This window comes from Hemitrygon akajei, chromosome 12 (genome assembly GCF_048418815.1).
Source record: "Hemitrygon akajei chromosome 12, sHemAka1.3, whole genome shotgun sequence".
Lineage (NCBI taxonomy): Eukaryota > Metazoa > Chordata > Chondrichthyes > Myliobatiformes > Dasyatidae > Hemitrygon > Hemitrygon akajei.
The window spans coordinates 32,047,331-32,065,596 of record NC_133135.1 but is presented as its reverse complement, the minus strand read 5'-3'; the positions used below and the strand labels follow the sequence as shown (position 1 = coordinate 32,065,596).

The window sequence follows — 18,266 nt, the reverse complement described above, 5'->3', positions numbered from 1 at the left end:
GCAATAAAAACTGGCTGAAAACTCACTTTCCACTTGGCATTAGCACGGCATGGTAACCAAAGCCATTGAAGATGGTACATACCACCCCTATCAATGTCAATTAGAAATGTGCATTAAATATGGCCCGTGCCACTGATACCAACATCCCATGAGGAAAGTAAATGTTGATATTACGATTAACCCAAACATACATAGTTTAAAATGGAAACAGGTGTTTCAGCCACAGTTTACATTCAAACCAAAAGGAAACCATGATTTTTATTGGCTTAGTACATTAAGTTCAGTACTGTACAACAGCTACATTTAAAAATAAGGGAGACAATCACATCATGGATTTAATGGAGAACAATGATCAGGTTAAAGGAGAATTTTCCCATCAACTGGTACTTTTGACAACTTAAAAGTGCAGACAGTTGATCTGAGGCAGAACAAATTGAACTCAGACCTTGGACTTCCCTAAATTAGCCATTAATTAAGCTATTAGCATTAGTTCAACAGTAGATGCACAGGTGTTTTGGATAGAGCAAAGATAAAATATTGAATCTCCAGAAACACTTCATACTAATGTTCCCAATGATCAGCAAGTCTTATAACATAACAGAGAACTATTACTTTAAAGCAATATTTAAATATATTGCTACCAATGTGGCTCAATGATCTATGAGCATCAGGAATCTTGAAATTATATAAACCTTTAGAGATAATAACAGAAGATAGTATTTTATACATATGGATTTTAAATCATCTATTCTTTGAACATGAATACTGTATTAACACTTAAAAATTACTGATTCATCCCCACAACTTACAACTCCAATACTTTTAACAAAATATAGCTTAGAATGAGTCTTTGCCTATTCACAGAATAGATCACAAGTAAGTCTTTACACAATATACTATGCAGACATTCGCATTCCACAAGACTAGATGTTTCAAAAGTGTTCTATATGCAAATGATACAGCATTCAAGAGCAGTGTAAAAGGACAGTGATGAATATTTTCTTTGCAATGTGTGAAAGGCAGCATATTCAAATAAATGAAATCAAAGTGGAGTAATGCAGCCAGCTGATCCTCATGCAGATTCCTCAAAGTTCAGAACCTTCATTGTTGGTACACCAAAATGCAATAAGATTTCAGAAAGCCAACTGATCCATTTTAGGTACCTTTAATGAATCTTCATTTTTACAACCATTGTGTATCTCAGATAACTCCACGTTGCTCCTCATGGGACTGGTGATGAAACACAAAGGAGACTGCAGCATCCCAGGCCGAATGAAGGACCGTATCGCGTAGTCCACGTTTATTCTCACAGTGATTCCACTGAGAGACATCTGATGTGCAATCTGAGTCTTCGGGAGGGGGGCGCACCTGGTGACCGTTCACACATCGACGACATTTCAGCCTGCAGCGGGGAAGAGATTATGATATCATAGTGAGCTTCAGATAAAGACAAACCTACAGAGATTCACAAACCACTGCAGTTTATTGTAGAAGGAAGTTAAGAACATTGTTTGAATTAGAAGGAAATAACTGACAGTTATTTGTTAACTGTTTGGCTAACTTTAATTTTTAAGTTGACTTCAGTGTCTTGTGACAATTTCTGACATATTCAAATTTGAATTTGTAGCATACAAGTGGAATGAGCTTTAAATTGAAAACCTCCCGATTAAGTACACAACTTACATTAACCAAACTTTAGTCTCACATATTCCCCATGGAGGGAAAGGAAATTGCTATAAGACAAAATGGATTTGTAATGCATTTCCTCTGTAGTTGGAATGCTTGATAAGTTTTCCCAGCAGTAACAATGGTGTGGTCCCAAGCACATCAGGAAAAAGGCACCAAAACTTCTGATATGAGCTCTATCCTCTGCCATTCCTCACAATGTAAAATATTTACTTTGTCCTATTGTCATAGTGTATAACTATTTCCTGCTGTTAGGGTGTATGGGGTTTCCAGAGAGGGGTAGCACCTCTGATGCTGGGCTTGTTGTGCTCCACCCTTTGGTCCCTACCTGCTACCCAGCTCTCACCTGTGGCTCCAAGCAACTGTTTGCATACAACAGTGACCACACCCTGGTACACCTCTTTCGACAGGCAGAATAAACCAGGTCAGGATAGCCGGGAACCTCCAAACCCGTGGAGATTGGGATATGCCTACCTTAGCATGCAAAGCCAGTTCTGGCGGACTGGGCAGATGAGATCCGTTACAAGATCCAATGACCATGAAGGCAGTGCTACAACGCTTTATGCAGAGCAAAGGGCATGTCGAGACTCAGAGGCATCATGGCTATACGCTGCAGCCAAGGAAGTCTCCAGTCATGATTTTTTAAGGCCAAGAGAGTGGAACTGCCCCAGAGCAGCAGCTTTTTCCACTATAAACCTCCTTCCACACAGGTTACATCATTGTCAGAAACAATAGACAACCAACATTTCCTTCTGTGAGGAATTTATTTTTGCTTTTTGTTGGTTGTACTTACCATTAATGCTAATATCAGCATCACTTCATACTCTGCCTTTATAGTGACTCACAACACTACTATGATTCTCTCAGGCAAGATTTAAAAACAGCTGTAAAATTTATACAGATATAACTGTTACCTATCATGAGTATCACTTGCTGTGTTCTCGTTTAGAGTAAAGAGCTCTTTAAGCTCTCCAAGAGAGAAGTGTCGTTCAACATCTTGCTCCTCATCCACTACACAGCTACTCAGTGCCTTCTTGTGAGTTTGACGCTGGAAAATCTTCTCCTCGATTGTCCCTGTCTGAAACATTACAAAACAGAATTTCAGGATGTATATTGTATATATTTCTCTGACATTAAATGTACCTATTGAAAACATTTATTTTTGCGTTACTTTATTTCAATAATGTCTTTAAAGTCTTTAATTTCAAAGTCTTTCATAGATAAGATCTTAAGATTTATAGTTCACTATCTGACAAACATTACCCAGATTTTGTTAGACTAACCACCTCAACAGGTTATCAAAACATCTCAGACCTAGTATTTATTGTCAGGGGGCACAGAAAATTTGGGGCATATTAAGGTAATGTCACTGATAATCTTTGCTCAAAAATTATATTCAGAATATTATTAGCACTTCAGTGAAGTATGGCTCTTCCACATAAATAACATTTCCTTATTACAATCGTTGTTTTAAATATGTCAACAGTATTTTATGTAGGATTAGATTACATAAATTTAATCCAGACAAGTGTGAGGAGTTGCTCATTGGAAGGTCAATTGCAAGAGGAAGGTATACAGTAAACGACAGGACCTTAGTGGCCATTAATGTAGTGCGGGAGCTCAAGGTGAATGTCCACAGCTCCCTGAAAGTAGCAACACAAGTAGATAAAGACAGCATTTGCTGTTGATTATAAAAATCAGGAAGTCATGTTGCAGTTCTAGTTGCCACATTACAAGAAGGCTGTGGAGGCTTTGGAAAAGATACAGTAGAGGTTCCCTGGGATGCAGCCCATATTAAGGAGAGATGAGTAAACTTGAATTGTTTTCTCTGGAGCATCAGAGGCTGAGGGGCAATCTAACATAAGTGCATACAATTATGAGAGGCACAGAGGGGATAGTTGGAATCTTTCACCCACGGTGGAATAGCAAAATACCAGAGGATGAAAGCCTAAAAGAGATGTGCAACATTTTTTGTTACAGAGAGTGGCAGGTGCATGGAATGTGCTGCCATGGGAGGTGATGGAAGTACAACCGACAGCAATGTTAAAGAGGCATCTATACAGGCACATGAACAAGCAGACAATGGATGGCTATAGACCAGGTGTGGTTAGATAGGATTATACATTTGTCAACATGGTCTGCAAATACCTCATGGGCTGATGGGCCTGTTCTTGTACTGTGCTCTTTTGTGTTATATGTAACACTGAAAAATCCCAATATGTTTAAGCAATGTAATTAGAAAAAAAAAACTGGATGTCAAATATAGAATAGCAAAGACTTGACAAAAATGAATCATTAATTTTCAGGAGTTTTTCAAGAGAGACAGATGAAAAGGCATGTTTTAATGATATTTTCTAGAAGGTAGCCCTGGAAGGAAGCCCACTGAAGTGTTTGATATCAGGGCCAATGGTTTTATGTGTTTGAGTACTGCATGAAAGTGCAATAACATGAAATGATTAAACCTAAGATAAAGCATTGGGGACCGAGAGGCTGTCCAAGTCATCAGATTTGGGGTAAATGAGGAATGGAGTTCAGAAGGGATGAGGTTAGCTACAATAGAGTCTGTTGACCATAAGAGATAGGAGCAGAATTAGGTCATTTGGCCTATCCAGTCTGCTCCGTCATTTCATCGTGGCTGATCTATTTTCCTTCTCAGTCTCAATCTCCTGCCTTCTCTCTGTATCCATTCACGCCCTGACTAATCAAGAATCTATCAACCTCTGCCTTAAATATATCCAATGACTTGGCCACCACAGCCACCCATGGCAATGAATTCCACAGATTTACCACTCTCTGGCTAAGGAAATTCCTCCTCACCCCTTTCTAAACGGATGTCCCTTTATTCTGAGGCTGTGTCCTCTGGTTTTACTCTGTACTCTGGTAATTTGTCACTACAACCCCAGAATATCACCATTCTAATTTAGTTACATACAAAAATTGTTCATTATTTCAGGCACTTTTTTGTTGGTTGAGTGTATAACACACTTTGAACTTTAAAGTATTTTGTTTGTGTTACTCCAGCATCTACACAATCTCTTGGGATTATGATTTCATAATTATAAAATCATTCTATGATTCCAACCTACCTGGAATCTCCTCTTAAACAAAATGTTTTATCCTGAGCAACATCTGGTAAATCTGTGAACCTTCTCCAGAGCAATCACATTCTAATGCTGATACTTCAAGCATATTATTATAAAACACATACAACACACAGCACGCATTTTAAAAGCAAGCAAATTCTCTTTACTACTTGGAATTAATTTTATAAAGCAAAAAGATGTTATGAAGAACTATACTCAAATGCATCATAAACCGTTCAGACTTCTCTCCCCTGCTTTACCTGAAGCTTGGCCTTGTTATTGCTTTCAATTTGATTCAAAGACATCATTATCTCGATGCATTAAGAGCGCCAGAATTGCAACCTTAACAAATCATCAGCTCCTTACCGATAAAAGCCTGTAAATGTAGCAAGTCTTCTTCTGTCCATCTCGCCATATACGAGCCATCGCTTGCTCATCATTAGCTGGATTCCAGTCTGGATCAAACATGACCAACCGGTTTGCACCAATTAAATTCAAGCCACATCCACCAGCTTTGCTACTCAACATGAATATAAATTCAGGGTTCTGAAATAATACAAATAAATAGTGAGACCCTGGCAAGATCCCACTCCACCTTGATATTTTTTTATTAAGTATAAAATTAGAATTTTACATATTTTCTAAACAAATAAGAAGCATAAACTTAAGACATTGAAGACCTTCTTGAGGAGAAAGAGACAGGTGAGACTCCCCACCTCATTTTAACCAATTTTTACAGGAGCACATCAAGAGTGTCCTGATCAGCTGCATCTCTGCATGGTACAGGAATTTTAAGGCATCTGACCACAAGTCCTTACAAAGGATTACAAGGACTGCTGAGAAGATCATCAGGGTCTCTCTTTCACCTATTAGAGATATTTATCAGGATTGCTACATACACTTGTCAATGGTCCCTCCCATCCGTCAACAACCTCTTTGACCGTCTACCAACAGGCAGGAGGAACTGTAGCATTAGGACAAGAAAAGTTAAGATGAGAAACAGCTTCTTCCCCCCAGATTGTAAAACTATTGAACTCTCTGCCACCGTCCAGGTCTTATCACATATAAAGCCCTAATGGTGCTATACTATATACTTTTTAACTTGAATTGTATATGCACCTTATTATTTGTTAATTTATTTGAGGTAATATTAATTTTTGTGTTGTGTGTGAGTTATACGTAAGCGTTGTGCAACTTGGTCTGGAGGAACTTTGTCTTGTTTGGTGAAATAACTGTATACGGTTGGATAATAATAAGTTTGAATTTGAAATTGATTAGTAGAAAGCACTGTTGCATTTTGAATCTGAAGCTCTACATTAGAGCTAGGATCTGAGCTAGATGCCCAGATCAGCAAATGAAGTACAGGCTGTGTTGACAGTTCAGGTAAAAACTTAAAAGCATAGTAACAGCTGTAACCAAATATAATTAACACATACAACACGCTGGAGGAACTCAGCAGGTCGGGCAGCATCCAAGCTCGTTTCCACGGATGCTGCCCGACCTGCTGAGTTCCTCCAGTGTGTTGTACATGTTGCTTTGACCCCAGCATCTGCAGCGTACTTTGTGTTTACCAAATATAATTACTTGCCTGATTTATATACAACGTACATAGCACTATTTATTCTTTTTGGTATGGTATTAAATTCTCCATACAAGTGTAGAATGTGCAATTACTCAGGAACATACAATTAAAAGAGATGCCTAATTATTATTTTGACTGAGATGACTTAGTTGAGCTAGATATAGAAATCCACTTTCACAAAACTCTTGTGGTCCAAAAAAAATCCTTAAATTTCAGCTGTATCATTTTAAATATGACTTTTCAAGGAATCAATCATAAGCAATCACTCAGCAGGATAATCGAGAAATTAGAAGTAATAATTGTAATCATCACACAAATTTAATTTCCCATTAATCACTTTAATGATATAATTTAACATTCTCAGATCCCTAGTAAATTACCCTACTTTACCTCTGTAACCTCCTCTCATCCCAAATCTCTCATACATCTTTCTTATTCTTCATTTCATTTACTGTGCCGTTTGGACCATTATCAAAGCGCTTGTTACACCTACATCTCAGCTCAGTGTTTTGAATTTCATACCACATGGGGAAGGGAGCCTAGAGCTCAGGAATCAAAATGAGAAGACAGGGCAGACAGGTGCCAGTGTGAATGGCCCTCATTCTCCAGTTGGTGATTGAGTTGGGCTGAGATGTACCAGACTGAGTTTCAGGGTACTCACATCGCTTTAAATTTCAAGCTATGGAGCACAATATATCTATGTAGAGGAATAAGGCATTATTTCAGCTTTTCTTAAACTGTTCTTAAAAGCATATGCTGTCACTTACCGCAGGGTTATTGAAACGTTCCACTATCTTGGCTCTCTTTTTTACTGTCATTGTACCATCCAGTCTAACATAAAGGTATCTGATAGATGGAAAGGAAGTTAAAATTAATTGTTCTTTTAATTATGAGCAAATATTTCATAGTAAATATGAAACATAGTAAATAATTCTCTCTGAAGCATAGAATCACATTACCCATGCACCTTCAGGTTCTCTCTATATCACACCACCGACGATATTTATTTCAACCCTCAAACCATTTAAATAGAGTCTCTAGATTGTTGTCAACACAAGCATCTTTTTCTCTCCAGGGTATCAATGATAAATACCAAAGGGCATGCATTTAAGGTGAGGGGGGGAAAGAGTTTAAAAGATTTATGTGGTTGCAAGTTTCTTTTTAAACAGAGAATGGTAGGTAACTGCGATGGGCTGTGGTGGATGCAGATATGATATAAGGTTTTTAAGCCAGACATGAATATGCAGAGAATGAAAAGATATGCATCATACGTAGGCAAAAAGTTTAATTTGGCATCACGCTTGGAGCAGACGTCGTGTGTCACAGGGCCAGTTCCTGTGCTGTACTTTTCTATATTCACACAGTTTCAGGTCAAATGCCACAAAGTCTTAACAACCATCACTGTTAACACTGGGGCAGAAACAGCTTCATAACTAGTATTAATAAATTACAAAATCAGACAGCTTTTCTTTGCTTCTCCACTCTTTCTTCATTTTAGCTATAAGTTTCAAAATAATACACCCAACCTTCCTAAAAGGAAAGTTGTGGATTCTATGCTGAATTAGAACACCGAACACAATACAGACCCTTTGGCCCACAATTTTTGTGCCGGCCTTTTAGCTTACTCTAAGATCAATCTAACTCTTCCCTCCTACACAGCCCTCCATTTTTCTACCATCCATGTGTCTAAGAGTTCCGTAAGTTCCCCCACTGTATCTGCCTCTACCACCAACCCTGGTGGCGCAATCCTCACACTCACCATTCTCCGTGTAAAAAAACTTACTTTGAACATGTCCCTAAAATTGTCTCCAATCATCTTAAAATAATATCCCCTTATATTAACCATTTCCACCCTAAGGTCTCGGGCCATCTACTCTGCCTGCATGTGATCCACCCATATCTATCAAAATGTTTTTTTAATGCCACTATCATTTCTGCTTTCATCACCACCCCGGCACCCATCACATTCTGAATAAACAACGTGCCCTGCATATTTCCTTTGAACTTCCCCCTTCACTCAAGATGCATGTCTTCTAGTATTGGACCACCATTTATTGTCCTTTCCTTATTGCCCTTGAGAAGCTGGTGGTGAGCCATTGCCTTGAACTGTTGGAAGGTATCTTCATCGATCAACACACACAAAATGATGGAGAACTCAGCAGGCCAGGCAGCATCTATGGGAAAGAGCATAATCGACGTTTTGGGCCAAGACCCTTCAGTAGGACTAGAGAAAAAAAGATGAGGAGTAGGTTTAAGTGGTGGGGTGAGTGGAGGGAGAAATACAAGGTAATAGGCGAATGAAGTAAAGAGCTGGGAAGTTGATTGGTGAAAGAGGCAGATAGATGGCCTTGGAGAATGGGGACATCAAATAGGAGAGGACAGAAGGCCATGGAAGAAAGAAAAGGGGGGAGGAGCATCAGAGGGAGGCAAGATAGGGAAAAGAGGATGGGGTATGTGAAGTGGGGTGGGGAGGCAGTACCAGAAGTTCAAGAAATAGCATGTTCATGCCATCAGGTTGGAAGCTACCCAGATAGAATATAAGGTGTTGTTCCTCCAACCTTTAATTTTAACCTGGCAAAATTGTGACAGTGGAGGAGGCTATGGATGGGCATGCTGGAATGGGAATGGGAAGTGGAATTAATATGAGTGGCCACTGGGAGATCCCACTTCTCCAGGCGGATGTAAGTACTCGGAGAAGCAGTCTCCCAACCTTGGTCGGGTCTCACTGATATACAGGAAGCCACGCCAGGAGCACCGGACACATAAGATGACCTCAATGGACTCACAGGTGAGGTGTTGCCTCACCTGGAAAGACTGTTTGGGGCCCTGACTGGTAGTGAGGGAGGAGGCATAGGGGCAGGTGTAGCACCTGTTCCGCTTGCAAGGGTAAATGCCAGGAGGAACATCAGTGAGGAGAGACGAATGGACAAGGGAATTGCTTAGGGAGCAATCCCTGTGTAAAGCAGAAAGTGGAGGGGAGGGAGGGTAAGATGTGCTCGGTGGTAGGATCCCAAGCAACACACACAGAATGCTGGAGGAACTCAGCAGACCATGCAGCATTGATGGAAAAGAGTACAGTCGACGTTTCTGGCTGAAATCCTTCAGCAGTACTGGAGGGAAAAAAAGCTGAGGAGTAGATTTAAAAGATGGGGGAGCAGAGTGAACCACCAGGTGATAGGTGATACCTGGAGAGGGAGGAATGAAGTGAAGAGCTGGGAAGTTGATTGGAGAAAGAGAGAAGGCCATGGAAGAAAGAAAGAGGGAGGAGGAGCACCAGACAGGCGATGGGCAGGCAAGGAGATAAGGTGAGGGAGGGGAAGGGGGTGAAAATGGTGAAGCAGGAGGGTGGGGGGGGGGCATTACCAGAAGTCTGAGAAATTCGATGTTCGTGCCATCAGGTTGGAGGCTACCCAAATGGAATATAAGGTTTTGTTCCTCCAAACTAAAGGTGGCCTCATCACGACAGTGGAGGTGGCCATGGATGGACATATTGGAAATGGAATTAAAATGGGTGGCCCCTGGGAGATCCCGCTTGTTCTGGTGCATGGAGCATATATGCTTGGCGAAGCGGTCTCCCAATCTATGTCTGGTCTCACCGATATACAGGAAGCTACACTGGGAGCACTAAACACAGTAAATGACCCCAACAGACTCACAGGTGAAGTATCACCTCACCTGGAAGGACTGTTTACTGCCCTAAATGGTAGTGAGAGGGGAGATGCAGGGGTAGATTTAACAATTGTTCTGCTTGTAAGGATAAGTGCTAGGAGGGAGATCAGTGGGGAGGGATAAGTGGACAAGGGAGTCACGTAGGGAGTGATCTCTGCGGAAAGCAAAATGGGGGGGGGGAGTAAAGATGTCCTTGATGATGGGATCCAGTAAGAAGGCATGAAAGGCAATGAGGTAATGATGATTTTTCAACATCTCAACCAAAAGACATCACCAGTGACAGTACATCATACCCTCACTATCATGTTTATTCAAGAGGAGAGATAAAGCCACAGGTTAAAAATTCTCCCGAAAAGAGTGTCACCTCTTCACTTCTGGTCATCGAGACTGTGAAGATTGAAGCCTGTGATAAGCATCCTAATCAGTGAGATAAAGAAATGTTGCCATCTGAGGCAATTTGCACCTTTTCAGTAATTTTTACCCACTGGGTATTTTGCTCTTTGTATTAAGTCTGTATTTTAGATTCCAGCCACGTTTTTAAAGCAGCATTTAATCAGGCTTCAGCCTATTGAACAACTGTTTCAAAAACAGGCAAACTTAATTGCAGAGATAGGATTCAGGGAAATCCTAAACCAGGAAAGAAAGATGGCAAGGTGGAGAAATTTTAGGAAGACAATTAAGAGATACAGAAGACTCTTGTGCTGCAGTAGGGGAAGATGTGCATTCCTAGAAATGGGGCATATTGCGATTATTGCATCATTTGCACATACAGCAAGAAACAAGAGTTGAAAAAATTGTTTATAGGCAATCAGCAGGCAAAGAAAAGGTCTTGTATTTACAATCATCCACAAGTCAGAAAATACAGTCACTCAATATGGTAACCACACTTCAATAGTATTGTAATGAATGGTATCAAAAGTACATCATACCGATTTTAAAAATCAGTGAAAGTGAAGAGAGGAATCTAGTTCTGTCTATGAAGGTTCTCAGTCATCCAGGTCACTGTATACCAAGCAGTAGTAAACCAGGGCAACTGGACTTGCCGTGTTGTCTAGAAGACACTTTGCCACTCAGTTCTGATCCATGGTGGGTAGTTTTCTGGCTTATAAACTCGGAGTTGTTTAAAGGTATAGCAATCACATATGAGGGTTGTTGAGAGTTGTAGAGGTAATGAAAGGGTCCTTAGTCTCATCTTTGCATGCGTGGAGGTGTGAACTGTTGTGGAGACACCGATGTTAGGACTGCATTGCAAATAGCTGATAGGTGGTGTCATAGACCACCCCCTCTGCTCAGGGAAGGGTTTTCCAGTTTGACCAAGATGGCTTTCAAACCTCCTCCCTGTTCAAAATGTGCAATAAAAACCGACAGACAGAGGTAAACCAAAGCAGACAGAAAAACATAGTCATCCCATAGATAGCTGGAGTTTCAGAGAAACTCGAGGATTTTCAAAAAAACACCAAATCCCTGTGTTTTTCAAACCTACAAACTCACTCAGACAGAAACTTGTCCACCCCAAGGATCCTACACACAAACATACAAAAAGCAATATTATATATGCTATCCAATGCAATGAGAACTGCACAAATCTGTATATAGACAAAAAACACAACCACTTCACATATGGGTGGCCCATTGGAGGGCTAACACTTCAGGTCAAGACTCAGCTGTATATATACACTTAAAGGATAAAGGAGACTCCTTTGATGATAATAATATGCACATTTTGGACAGGTGGTTTGAAAGAGGGGTTAAAGAAGCCATCTTTGTCAAACTGGAAAATCCATCCCTGAACAGAGTATGACGCCACCTAGTTACAATGCACTATAAACAACTCAGAGTTTATAAGCCGGAAAACTACCCACCATGGATCAAGCCTCTCAGATGAGTGGTGAAACATCTTCTAGGAAACAAGTCCAGTTGCCTTAATCTAGTTCTGCCATTCATAGGAAAAAAAAATATGAATGTACTTCAGATTTTTGAATTTAATATTATGGTAGATTGCTTGTAGTGGGAGTACAGTATCGACATTTTGGGCATTCATAACCATTGCACAGTCTGTATTTATTTACTATTTGTCACCCATATAGATTTCACGAGCTATAATATTATTTTGTATCTCAAATTTCTGAATAATGTGTTGTGAATTCTGCAAAAGTGAAATTCCATTACCCAAATGGCCGTGTGCGGGGATTACCTGTAATAGGATGCAAATTGCAAGCAACTTAGGAACCAGGATTCTACGGCTGGACAGAGTTAAAGATATTTGGTGGCAGAAGCACATAGGAGATTTGAAAACAAGGTTAAGAATTTTAAAGTTGTGTCATTGCTGGGCCAGGAGTTAATGCTGGTCAGCTCGGACCATTGCTGCATAGGATATGATGAGAATTGGGATATAGGCAAAACTTTACATGAACATTTAGAAATCCATATGTTGATATATCAAAATTAACGTGATTTTGTGATGACTTCACACAGAAAGGATGCGCAAATGCTCATCTGAAAACACTTTCATCTCAAGCCCCACACTAAAATTTTCAGATATAATCTACATTAACACTTTAATCTAGATTTCAGTATTACCATCATTCAGTCAAGGTGCTGATCACTATATTAGTGCTGTTGATATTGACAGTACAGATCCCACAAGCACAGAATGCTGTTTAGATTCCCAACCCATGATGTCATAAAGGCGCAATAAATCAATTGAACTTTATTTACAACCTCAATAGTTACAGCTGATAATCAAATTCATAGGTTAACTTGTTCCAAAATACCTTGTATAATTTGTCACAGAATTTGCACTAAAGATCATCTTATATCTTTCTGCTGTGGAGGGGCACACTGGTTCAGAATATCATGTATTTACTTGTATTGCTTGGACTCACCTCCTATCTCTGCAGAGCTTCTCAAATAAATCAAGAGTTTGTGTGTAGTTTGATACCAGAACCACCTTATCAGAGCTGGTACTTCGAGTCATGGCTAAGATATAGTCAAGAATAAGCATTTTGCCTGCAGTAAGATAGAAGTGGATTAAAAGAAAATTTTTAAAAATCATATCATAACACCTGTCACTTAAATACAAAACAAAGAGCACTTCTTAGGATTGCTGGTAAAAACTTCAAAGAGTTTCCTTGCAACCAGTGACTGCAATATTCAAGGTGACTGCAAGCAGAGAACAAACAAGGTGGAATGTATAATGCTGATTATGATTGAGGACAGCTGAGGAAATTTCCTTCAAGGCTATGGCAGAATAGTAGTCTTAATTGGTCCTTTAGGTCAGATGTTAGTTCTGGATAAATTTGCTTTTCAATAATTCATGGCATTGGTTGTTGAAAGCCTTGATCAAATGGTTCAATTGGCCTCTTTCTGTGTCCTAATAATTAAAAAAAATCTCTGTTGATACATTATCACAAAGAGATTAGTATAAAGGAGAAGAGTGTTCCCTGGCTGAACTCTATTTATTTTGAGATACAGGGTGTAACAGGCCCTTTTGGCCCAATGATCTGCACTACCCAGCAGCCCACTGTTTTAACCCGAGCCTAATCACAGGACAATTTACAATGACCAGTTAACCTACTGACTGGCAAGTCTTTGGAATGTGGGAGCACCAGGAGGAAACCCACACCATCATATGGAGAATGTACAACTCCTGAGAGAATGTGTCGAAATTGAACTCCAAACTTCAATGCCCCCAAGCTGCAACAGCATAGCACTAACTGCTACACTACCATGGCCCCTTTATTAAGTAAAAACACATCATTGGTTGTGCCATGTCATATGACGTAGGTGATCATGGTCTCATAACCATGATTGTTCTTAGCAAATTTTTCTACAGAAATTGTTTGTCAGTGCCTTCTCCTGGGTAGTGTCTTTACAAGATGGGAGACCCCAGTCATTATCAATACTCTTCAGAGGCTGTCTGCCCAGCATCAGTGGTTCCTTAACCAGGACTTGTGATATGCACCAGCTGCTAATACAACCATCTACCAACTGTTCCCATGGCTTCACATGGCACTGATTGGGGGAGGGTGGGGCTAACCTTGTGTGGTGAACTACATATACCTGTCTGGACACACCCCTCTGCTGACTGCTCCTGTGGCTCCTCCCACAGACCCCTGTATAAAGGCGATTGGAGGCACTGCTCCTCCCTCAGTCTCCAAGATGTTGTGGTCTCTTTTGCTGCTAATAAAAGCTTATCGTTCGCCTCCCGTCTCCAAGAGTTATTGATGGTGCATCAATTTTATTAGCAGCAATTTTAAAACATGGAGAGCATTTTACGACCAGACCAATTGGATCTTGACCCTCAATCCCAGGAAGCTGGTGACGCTTTCCAACTCTGGCTAGCATGCTTCGAATCGTACCTGGAGCAGATTCATGTGACCGACTCTGCCACAAAGCGCAAGGTTCTCCTCTCCAGAGTCAGTGCAAGGGTCTACTCCGTGATCAGAGACCTAATGGACTACCAGGGTGCAATGGATGCCCTCAAAAGACAATACCAGCGGCCGGTGAACACCGTCTACGCAAGACATCGCTTAGCGACACAGCGGCAGCGGGCCGGAGTGTCGAGCGCTGAGTTTGTCCGGGCCCTACAGACACTCGTGTGGGCCTGCGACTGCAGGGGACTGACGGCGGAACAGCATGCGGAGCTGCTGGTAAGAGATGCCTTCGTTACGGGGATCAGGTCAGTGTACGTGAGCCAGCGGCTGCTGGAACACGCCGATCTTACCTTACATTCGGCGATCGAGCTGGCTGACACGCTGGAGGCCGCTCTGCACGATGCTGACGCTGTCCAGGCGCGCGATCTCCCGCCGACCCTGTGGACGCTGCAGACCCCGCAACCCGCCAGCGAATCGACCTCGGCTCCTGCAAGTCACGAGTCCGTGAAGTCCTCGCAACTCGCTGGCGAGTCGACCTTGACTGCTGCCAGTCGCGAGTCCGTGAAGTCCCTGCAACTCGCTGGCGAGTCGACCACGGCTGCTGCCAGTCGCAAGTCCGCACAGTGTTACTCCTGCGGACTCGAAAAGCACCCCCGAAAACGCTGGCCAGCCCGAGAAGCTACCTGCTCCAGCTGCGGCAAGAAGGGCCACTTCGCCAAGGCCTGTGAGCCCAAACCACAAGCGGGGTCGAGCAGCGCCACGTGCGAGGCATGGGGGGGGTCGCCATCTTGGTCGCCGCCATCTTGCCTGTCCGCCACGTGCGAAGCATGGGGGCAGCCATCTTGGTCACCGCCATCTTGCCTGTCCGCCGCGTGCGAGGCATGGGGGCGGCCATCTTTGTCGGCGCCACCTCGCCCCGCCTCCAATCCACGGGTGCTTACCAGGCACCAAGACGGCGATTCAACTCTGGCCTCTGTGACCCTCGACCAGAGCGCTCCACACCAGCTCACAAGGTCAATGATGGACATCCTGGTGGAGGGGCACAGGACTAGCTGCCTGTTTGACACAGGCAGCACTGAGAGTTTTATTCACCCAGACACAGTGCAATGCTGCGGACTTGTGACACAGCCGGTAAGCAAAAGGTCACCATGGCTTCTGGATTGCATTCCACAGACATCCGGGGGGGGGGGGGGGGGGGGTTGTGTAGCGACACTGGTGGTGCAGAGCACAGAATATCGGGACTTTGCTTACTGGTCATGCCTCAACTATGTGCCCCTGTGCTATTGGGGCTCGACTTCCAGAGCCACCTGAAAAGTGTGACAATGGAGTATGACGGGCCCCTCCCACCAATCACTGTCAGAAATCCTCAGTTTTGTGGGACTTCATCATATACCCCGCTACTGACCACACACACACACCGACCCGCACATCCCACCCAACACCTTGCCGACAGCTGCGCTACCGACACCACTTGCAGCCTCTCCACCCTCAAGATCCCTCCCCCACCGCTGTTCGCCAACCTGACCCCCGACTGTAAACCTATGGCAACTAAAAGCAGGAGGTACAGCGCAGGGGACAGGGCCTTCATTAAGTTGGAGGTGCAGCGGCTGTTCAGGGAGGGGATCATTGAGCCAAGCACAAGTCCTTGGAGGGCCCAGGTGGTTGTTGTTCGGACCGGGCAGAAAAATAGGATGGTCGTGGACTATAGCCAGACCATCAGTAGGTTCACGCAGCTTGACGCGTACCCCCTACCCCGCATCGCGGATATGGTCAATCAGATAGCTCAGTACAAGGTGTACTCGACCATAGACCTGAAATCCGCTTACCGTCAGCTCCCCATCCGCCCGGAGGACCACCCCTACACCGCCTTCGAGGCGGGCGGCAGGCTCTATCACTTCCTGCACGTTCCCTTCGGTGTCACGAATGGTGTCTCTGTCTTCCGGAGGGAGATGGACCGGATGATGGACCAGTGCCAACTGAAGGCCACGTTCCCATATCTGGATAACATCACCATCTGCAGTCACGACTGGCAGGATCACAACACCAACCTCCAACGATTTTTCCAAGCGGCCAAAGCTCTTAACCTTACCTATAAAAGGGACAAGTGTGTGTTCGGAACCAGTCAACTTGCTATCCTTGGGTATGTCGTGGAGAACGGGGTCATTGGCCCTGACCCCGACCGTATGTGCCCCCTGTTGGAACTCCCTCTTCCTACTATCCTCAGAGCCCTCAAACGGTGCCTGGGCTTCTTTTCCTATTACGCCCAATGGGTCCCTCACTACGCAGACAAGGCCCGCCCCCTGGTCAAGTCCACCACATTTCCCCTCTCAGCCGAGGCCCGCGCGGCCTTCAGCCACATTAAAGGGGACATTGCCAAAGCGACGATGCATGCGGTGGACGAGACCATTCCCTTCCAAGTAGAGAATGACGCCTCCGACTTCGCGCTGGCTGCTACCCTCAATCAGGCAGGCAGGCCAGTAGCATTCTTCTCTCATACCCTTCAAGGCCCTGAAATTCGGCACTCCACGGTGGAGAAAGAAACCCAGGCCATAGTGGAAGCTATTAGGCACTGGAGGCACTATCTCGCCGGCAAAAGGTTCACACCTTGCTGACCGACCAGCGCTCAGTTGCGTTCATGTTTAGCAACCAACAGCGGGGCAAAATCAAAAATGATAAAATTTTGAGATGGCGAATAGAACTCTCCATCTACAACTATGACATCCTGTACCGGCCTGGAAGGCTCAATGAGCCCCCTGATGCTCTATCCTGGGGAGCGTGTGCCAGCGCGCAGCTCGACCGGCTATACACCTTCCATGCAGATCTTTGCCACCTGGGGGTCACCCGACTTTACCATTTCGTGAAAGCCCAGAACCTGCCTTACTCCCTTGAGGAAATCAGGACGATGACCAGGGACTGTCAAGTCTGCGCTGAGTGCAAACCGCACTTCTACCATCCTGAAAAGGCACAACTTATCAAGGCCACCCGCCCCTTTGAGCGACTGAGTGTCGACTTTAAGGGCCCCCTTCCCTCCACCGACCGCAATGTCTACTTTCTCAACATAATCGACGAGTACTCGCGGTTCCCCTTTGCCATCCCCTGCCCCGATACCACTGCCACGTCCGTCATAAAAGCCCTGCGCCAGCTCTTCACTCTGTTCGGATATCCCTGCTATATCCATAGTGATAGAGGGTCCTCGTTTATGAGTGACGAGCTGCGCCAGTACCTGCTGGCTAGGGGTATTGCTACTAGTAGGACCACGAGCTATAATCCCCCGGGGAATGGACAGGTGGAGAGGGAGAATGCCACTGTGTGGAAGGCCACACTCTTAGCCCTTAGGTCAAAGGGATTGCCGGTCTCTCGCTGGCAGGAGGTCCTCCCCGCGGCACTCCACTCCATCTGCTCCCTGTTATGCACGTCCACCAATGCCACCCCTCATGAGCGACTCTTTTCTTTTCCCAGGAAGTCTGCCACTGGGACCACCCTGCCGGATTGGCTGACGTCCCCAGGGCCAGTGCTGCTCTCGAAACATGCGAGGAGCAATAAATACTCCCCGCTGGTCGAGAGGGTTCACCTTCTACATGCGAACCCCCAGTATGCCTACGTGGTCTTACCTGATAGGCGGGAGGACACGGTCTCTGTCCGCGATCTGGCGCCCGCAGGAGCACCAGACCCCTACTCCGCACACTCCACGGTGACTATGAACCCCGTAACCACCGATGTATATACCCACGAGACACCACGCACACCAAGCCCTACACAGACTCCTCACGACACTCCCATACCGGGCGCCACGCACACGCATGAAGGATTGCTGACGCCTAACGGGCTGGCACCTCAAGTCAGGCCGGAGCCAGCACAACCACCGTCACC

General features: G+C 44.0%; 1 protein-coding gene across 2 annotated transcripts in view; it reads right to left on the bottom strand.

Annotated features, from left to right (window-relative positions):
* Nucleotides 1-1,149: 1,149 nt before the first annotated feature.
* rad54l (RAD54 like) overlaps nucleotides 1,150-18,266 on the bottom strand; it is a 57,008-nt gene continuing 39,891 nt past the window's right edge. For both annotated transcript variants that reach the window (XM_073062840.1, XM_073062841.1), the window contains exons 15-19: nucleotides 12,906-13,029; nucleotides 7,119-7,197; nucleotides 5,136-5,315; nucleotides 2,601-2,764; nucleotides 1,150-1,402 (exon numbers count right to left, since the gene is read on the bottom strand). In XM_073062840.1, coding sequence (XP_072918941.1) covers nucleotides 1,201-1,402; nucleotides 2,601-2,764; nucleotides 5,136-5,315; nucleotides 7,119-7,197; nucleotides 12,906-13,029 — 749 coding nt within the window. In that variant the 3' untranslated portion in view covers nucleotides 1,150-1,200. The remainder of the gene's footprint in view (nucleotides 1,403-2,600; nucleotides 2,765-5,135; nucleotides 5,316-7,118; nucleotides 7,198-12,905; nucleotides 13,030-18,266) is intronic.